The 7,727-nt window shown below is 34.8% G+C and overlaps 1 protein-coding gene across 1 annotated transcript; it reads right to left on the bottom strand.

Moving 5' to 3' along the window:
• Nucleotides 1–1,973: 1,973 nt before the first annotated feature.
• LOC126162337 (profilin) lies at nt 1,974–7,435 on the bottom strand. The gene is made up of 4 exons (XM_049918774.1): nt 7,235–7,435; nt 3,536–3,707; nt 3,286–3,385; nt 1,974–3,182 (listed from the first exon to the last, which is right to left on the bottom strand). The coding sequence occupies exons 1-3, from the start codon at nt 7,343–7,345 to the stop codon at nt 3,288–3,290; spliced, it is 381 nt and encodes a 126-aa protein (XP_049774731.1). The 5' UTR covers nt 7,346–7,435; the 3' UTR covers nt 1,974–3,182; nt 3,286–3,287.
• Nucleotides 7,436–7,727: the final 292 nt, after the last annotated feature.

Genomic DNA, 7,727 nt, shown 5'->3' with positions numbered 1-7,727 from the left:
TTCTGTAGCTTTACTACAGGCAGTGCTCTTATCAAATGCTTTCCTCAAATAATGAATAAAGGCACTTTTAATGAAATGGAAAATGTCTACTTTTGGGAAGTACATGAGGTGCAACCACAAAACACACACCACCATAACTAATGACCTATGTGACTCTCATAAAACATTGTTTAATTTTTTTTCCTGGATTACTAAGCACCATCTTTCTAAGGCTTATATAAATTTGGTATTTTAACAAATCTGAAATGAAAAACAGCACAATATGCAGCCACAAAACATTCCTGCGTGACCCCTTAATTCAGTACACATCAGAAGCAATTACTGATTAACATCCAGAGACTAACAGCAACCCAGTTTTCCATTCAAAATTCTTAGTTCAAGAAACAATATTCATCCCAATTTTCCACTGAAAAAACTTATGTCTGGTAATGAAGATATATTCCTCCAAGGAGCTGTCAACAATTTACCACGTTTTGCACACCTGACTGGTCCCATTGCCTACATAACAAGAATTACACACTGGTAAAATATTACATTGTGTTCATTTATCACAAAATTTCATAGCCAAATGCAGCCTGACAACCACTACTTTATAAATTTATCAGTTATATCAAATCTTACAATGTTCCAAGAGATCTACTAAAATTTGAAATTTTTTCAACACATTTCCACTCAAACAGGCTGATTACTTCAAAACAATTAACTAAATTTTAATCATAGCAAAGGTTGAATTTTTTTGTTTGGTGTTACGACAGAAAACAAAACCACCTGTCATTTGATGCTCTATGCTTCCGACAGCAAATTAACAACACTTAACCATACTTCTGAATTATGGAAGTATCTACCTGAATTTTTCAACCACAAGTAATAACACAGCCAGTAATTTCTCCCTACTTTGGGAAAGAAATCTAATGTGCTTATCAGCTTTATGGTCTAGTAATTCCACAGCCTGTGTGCTCAGCAGTCCTGCACATGTTGATCCATCAATCATGCAGTCCCCTTAACCTTCATATGTGGTCCCAATACATACTTGGTCAACATTAATGTATTATTTATGTACTGGAAAATCTTGTGAGGGTGGAATGAGAAACTACTCACTATACAAAGTTGCCAAACAGTAAATAAGTCACAAACATTACCTGAAGCTTCCATTAAATCTTCAAACAAGGCTCCCAACACATAACATGGTGTAGATTAAGCTCTTTGCTTTGAAAAACATTTGATAACTGAGCAACCATATCAAATTCCTGTTTATGAACCATTCATCACTCAGTGCCTGCAGTACAACTTTAATGGTTATATTCATTCCATTATTTCAATGGAATATTACGATTTTAGACAACCACAGCTCAAAGTTAAGAAGCCACATTAACTTATTTCTTACATCATTTCAGTGAGGATGCATCAAGGGATTTACACACACAGAACAGGTTTACTAAACATGATTCAATATATCCAGCTATGGAATGTCCATTAAACCAGACCCTACTGGGCTTAGTATCATTAACAGCTCGCAGACATTTAAGGAAAATGTATTCAACAATTCAATTCTTTTGTTCAAAAATAAAAACAAAGCATTTTATAAAGTCTTTGGAGTTACATTTATGTGATTTTGAAAATTATTTTCTCAACAATATTTCCACACAAGAGCACTTCGTAATTATCAATAAGAAAATTGAAATAACAAAAATAAAAGTAAAAGTTTTTATACTTATGAAAATTTATAACAATTACATTAAGTGTGGTGAAAAAAAACAGCTAACAAAACAGACATGGCTTCTCTTACATGAGCAGAAAAATTTATTTCAGAATCATGTTTAATGCATAAACAATCGAGTTCATATTGCACAAATATGTAAGTAAAAATAAAGAAATGCAAGAAGTATACCCTGAACTACTGAGAACAATACTAAATTTGGAAAAGGTTTAACAAGAAAAATCTAGGTCTTGACTTAAATGAAATAAATACAACACACTTTTTGATTAATTTTTATTGGGGGCCCTGAAGGGGAACAGTACAATTCATAAGAATAACGAAAAATACTGGAATACAGTGGTCATTAAAATCAGTACAAAATGTATAAATCCAGCAGGAGACTAACCTGAAGTTGGTATACAATTGGCACACAATTGCTCTCGCCCCCTGAAGTAGAGCACAAAAGGCCGGGGCCAAGATAATTCCATTTTACGGACAAAAATATCTCTTTAAATTATAGGAAACAAGATATATAAACTTTGCTACACTAACGCTTTACATAAAAAAGATTACTGTAAAATTCATATTCCCCCAGTTTTCACATTAGCTGAATAACTTTTACTTTAACACAAAGTTGCAGTAAAAGTCATTCAACTGACTATGCCATACTTTTATACAAATTTGATTTTGGTAAATTTCTCAAATTCCATATTCAATTCTTTTACAAAGCTAATTATTGTTTAAATTAGACCGTAGTAAAAATCAAAGCCACCACAAATCCTTTCAGCAACATAGCACTAAAACGAGCTTTTATCCATTATATTTATAGTCTGCAAACCATCTTAAAATTACACCACAATCACAGTGCAGGCAGGAGACACTACGCACACTGCGCTAGCCCTCCTTCTGAGCTCCACCAATATTTGTCATTCAAGCTTCCGACTTTATTGGTTGTGATACATATAGACAAGGAATGAGTACACTGGGTTCTAAAGCATTGAAGACTTCGCCAATAAATTAATTTTCAACAAAATTTCACACGGCAAAGGGAAAGATATGGGGTAGAAAGAGCAGGACTAGAGATTATAAAAATCCTAATGACTCAGTATCAAATGCAATGGTCATACTAGTATCAGCTACAATTCTTCAATTTTCATTCCAGGCGAACTTCGAGGTACACCTTGGATTACTAGCCAAAGTGTACTTTGGAGAACGTTGCCAACAATTTGTCCACTTCCAAGAGCCCATGATATGCTCAATGCCTCATTCGCAAACTGAAGCAATACTTGCCACAAACATCCGGACACAAGGTACTGAGAAAAGAAAAATGCAGTTCAAGATTTTCACCATATGAGTTTAAACTCAAACTGAATTATTAGCCAGAACCATGATGCACATTACAGTTCGCTGTATAGAAAAAAACGACCATCTCTGTTGTTGCTGCTGCTGCTTCTTCATATCACCACATGAGAACAGTCTATTATACCTGGAAGAGAAAGAAGGGTTAGAATTTGTCAACTTAGAATAGGCTAATGCTAATAATAATAATAATAATAATAATAATAATAATACACTACAAAGAATCTTACCTCTAGTATCCACAGGACACTAAGTAATCCCCTAATTTTTCCACAACAGAGGCTGCCTGTTGTGGTTGGATGGGATCCTCATATAGTGAAACTACAACAGCTGTAATGGAAAACAAAATTAAAATAATGTATTTCACCACCAAGGATATTTCAGACATTTCTGAACATTTTATAACCAATATAACTAACAGGCAGTAACAAATAAAGCAACACACTTTAACAAGTATGTCGAAGTTCACTCATAACTTACCTTGCTGTGTCTTCATGCAATGCACACCAACCTTTCCAAGCTTTGCCCTAATAACTCTATCAGTTCCAGACAGGTAAATATATCTGTTGCCAGCCAACGTGACACCAGAAGACGTCAAGATATCTTGTTTCTCAAAACCTTGCACCAACTTTGCAATTTCTTCTTTCGATACCTGATAAGAAATAAGTTCAAAATCAAATTAGTCCCAAAGTAACAATCATGAACTCAATTTAACATTAAGGTCTTCATTGATGAACTCTGTACACTACATATAGCCTTAATAAAGGCCTGTCCTAACAAGAACACTAGCACTTACTGACATAGCTACAAAGCAAAATTCCATTTGCATTTGGAATTGCAGGGTCTATCAGCAAATTTTATTCATGAAATCTCGGACATTGAGTGGCAGGATCATCATCTTGTTAGCTCCATACAAAACAATATCAACTGTTGCCACTGTGCTGCTATTCCAAAAAATTTTCAGGAATCATTCTTATGGTTTAAGGTAATTGTAACAACCCAGAAAATCTCTGGGCTTACTATACTGTTATCTCCCACTGAAGACTTTAGTCTGGTTACAAATTTGTTTAAAAATGAATTTGGATATAAATAGCAAAATTTGACAAGTTTAAATGCGACAGCACCACATACTAAGTTGGGACATGAATCTAGGACACTTCCACGTGTAACAGACAGTATCATTTATTTACATTGATTTTATCACATTCTTCAGAACACAAAAACCTATATACTTACTAAATTTAGCTTTTGTGTTGGGACTTTCAGATCACTAATTTTGCTGTGGGTGGAAAGTCTGGTAAGCATTACTTGACTTTTCTAGTAAACAAATTGTAGCAGCCAATAATGTGCTGCCTTATCTCCTCTCCATTGAGCTAACAAGCATCACACTGAATCAGTGTAGCATTAAAATTTTAAAAGAGGCAAAAACAGGGAAGTGCTCTAGCAAACTATGCGGTAAGTGTTGCTTTGATCCTCTCCCAACGTTTAGTACTAAAACTCTTACTACCTCTAATAATGACCAAAAGGTTTTAGAAAAACCATGAAATTCTATATTTAACAAAAACCATCACAGAAAAGCCACTGCAACTGAAAAAACATACCAGACTAAAAACCCATCTTCTCAAACTATGTCACACTGCCACGAAATTTACTAATATCAGTTGCTCAGAAATATGTTGCATTATCAACGTATGACAGCAATTCCTACACACTTCAAATATCCACTTTAAACAAAGTTTACAAACACAGAAGTACACATATCTCCTCACCATTTACCCTCCCTTCCACTTACTGGCAAAACTTGTAAGAAAATTTTTACAAAATTCTTAATTAAAAAATCAAATATATTTTATATCTTAGACCAACATTCCAAACTTAGTAGAATAAGTTGGTCTATGAAATATCTTTAATGCAAATATGCACAGATTAACAAGTTAACTGTGAGCTTATCTTGTGCTGCAGACATTCTTAATTTGAATTAAACATAAATTAGGAATTGTAAGCATACTTGTTTTTCAAACTATTCTCACAACACTATTGTCTAAAATGGAAGACATCATAATATGTATTTATTTATGTATTGTGACTGTCAGCCTGATGCCATGCAACAATTTTGGGGTTTTGGAGCCATCAGTAGAAATACGGAAATATTTCAGGAAGTAGCCAGCAACGAGGTTCTTACTATGAAGCAGTCTCCTTAGGTCAAGTAATCCCAACCTCAGTATTTCATGCACTACAGTGTAATGCTGGCTCTCTAATATACCACCACAATGTATTCACAGCTTCTTTACTATGTGACAACTAAACTAAATGGATTGCTGTCTGAGAATATGAAAATTTGAACTATATTATGAATCCTAAATACCATCTCAGTGGCTTACTGACTGTCTTACTGGCAAGATTTATATTCCATAAATCAGCTATCTCAGCTGGAAAAACCTGTATCAAAAACAACTATTAACATTAAATGCTGTAATGTGACATCAGTATAACAGTGTCAATACTTTTTAGCACCAAATCAAATTGAGGAAGTTAGACTGATCCAAACAGGATATAATGCAGGGAAATTTTGGTGCAAGTACTAGCTGCCAAACCTCTAGTGGTGCTAATTCATAAATTACTGCTTTTGACAGCAAGAATACATACCTGCTATTACCTTAGAATTTTGTTTTCTACGTTAAACTATTTAGCAGTGTATATGTACATTTTTGGTTTGCTCAATATGATTACAGAAGAAAGATTACATTTATGTCAGTAGATTTCAATATGCCTTAAATTAGTTGCAAAGCTGCAACTGTTCATCACTATCTTAGACAACTAATTTCAGCTCTCATAGCCAACTCACAATGAGGTATAATTGAGTAAACCAGATTGAGACATTGATCTTGCAGAACAATGATTTAGAAAAATACCTAGTTGGGATTTTGTTTTACAATATTACACCAATATCTACAGGCAGTCTCCAAGAACACTAATTAATGCTCCATAACAGCACCACAAAGTATGCTTCAGTGTAATGATACTGTACTTTCCTATGCCCTATGGCAATGGTTACTATTTTCGCAATCTTATTATTACGATCTAAACACCTTTCATGACCTTCCTATACAGCACGCTACAGAAAAACTTTACAGGTTTAATTAAGAAACATCTAAAGTAAACTAAATATATCGAATGTACTAAGTTGCTTGCATGTCTTCCACCTAGCATATACTACACGTAACACCAGAATCGAGATCTTCGACCAAACGAGGAATTTGTCACACTGGAAATGTTATAGGTTTACTTTGTGTACTATCAAGCCATCTTCAATTTTCTGACTTGTGACTGACTTTAAAATGCTTTCGCAGTTTCTAATAAACATTGTCTGAGACGGCGCTTACCTTGAAGATCTTGAATCATACAGAAAGGTCGTTTAGGATACATTCTCAGAGTTACAATAACCGGTTGCCAACATTTATACATAAATACGATTTTACCAATTGCTCAGATGGATGAAGGCCTTCCTTTACACAAAGCCGGCAAGGGAAATATCAAATCTGATAAACGATTAAGTGAGCATTCTCCAAAGGTAACTTATGACGCAAATGGTCAGGCACTGCGGAATACTTGCCTAAATGAAACTGCAACGATACGGGAGAAAACATTGTAAATCTGCTGACGAACGTCCCAGACACTTTAGGCAATTTCACTCTACCTGTCATTCTTATAAGTAATTCGTTCAGGTAATATTTTCGAAGAATATACCAAAACATCGGGGAAGCTTGTTAAATATTCACAGCGGTCAGAAGCAATTAAAATCAAAATCCGTGCACATGTCGGTTAATTCTACGTGCCGCCATTTTGACATCTGAACAGCCTAATGTCTTTTTCATAAAACCGGTAAAATTTTAATTCACTTTAAGCACTGTTGGTATCACGCAATTATGATGCAAAAATTACAAACAGAAACACTGAAATCTTGGTAATAACCACAGTAAAGGCATTTGCTTTTATGAGCCATGTCGGATCCTGTTAACTCTTTTAGTCTTAACCATGTTATAGGTTATGTTATTGTATTAACTCAGTAACACGTATTTAAGTAATTTTGAAGTTCACAGGCGAAAATAAAAGGCTTTCACCTAAACGTTCATATCAATATGCTCTGAGCGAGCTCGCTCAGTGTGATAATATACTTACTTCAAATCCTTCCGATTTCGCCCAAACATTTCCATCATGTCCAGCAATTGCTGCTTTAGTAACACATTTAGAAGCCAGCAACTGCTTGTCTACATAATCCTGCCAGCTCATGGTGCACACAAATTTACTCAAACCCTTGAACACGCACAAACTCAACCACACTAACTACACCCGATCACTACCTCTGTCTGAAAGAACTACCGAGCCCACGTATTCTTAAAGCATGTATCCTTCCGCGGTATGAATCATCTGCACACTCATACATTTTCAGCGTAATAAAACTTATTCTGAGAAGAGTAATGTAAAGAAATTTATGAATTTTGCAATTTATTTTGTTAAAAGTAACCACTGGACCTACGTGAATAATTTTGTTTTAGGACTAATTTATGTGAACATCCGGTATGCCGCCACAGTTAATACGTGGAGAACTCGGCAGATGGCTCTAAGAGAGAGCGGGACAGATGAAATGAGGTAGCTGTACAATTTCAAACTG

The sequence above is a fragment of the Schistocerca cancellata genome, chromosome 2, assembly GCF_023864275.1.
Source record: "Schistocerca cancellata isolate TAMUIC-IGC-003103 chromosome 2, iqSchCanc2.1, whole genome shotgun sequence".
In the NCBI taxonomy this organism is placed as follows: domain Eukaryota; kingdom Metazoa; phylum Arthropoda; class Insecta; order Orthoptera; family Acrididae; genus Schistocerca; species Schistocerca cancellata.
The sequence above is the reverse complement of the archived record's forward strand: the minus strand, read 5'-3'. Positions and strand labels throughout refer to the sequence as shown.

What these genes read in the sequence shown, in the direction of transcription:
- LOC126162337 (XM_049918774.1), bottom strand. Translation starts at nt 7,345, where the DNA reads ATGAGCTGGCAGGATTATGTAGACAAGCAGTTGCTGGCTTCTAAATGT. An exon ending in CGAAATCGGAAGGATTTGAA is followed by an intron (nt 3,708 to 7,234) that starts GTAAGTATATTA and finishes ATTTCTTATCAG; the next exon opens with GTATCGAAAGAAGAAATTGC. An exon ending in TTGCATGAAGACACAGCAAG is followed by an intron (nt 3,386 to 3,535) that starts GTAAGTTATGAG and finishes TTTCCATTACAG; the next exon opens with CTGTTGTAGTTTCACTATAT.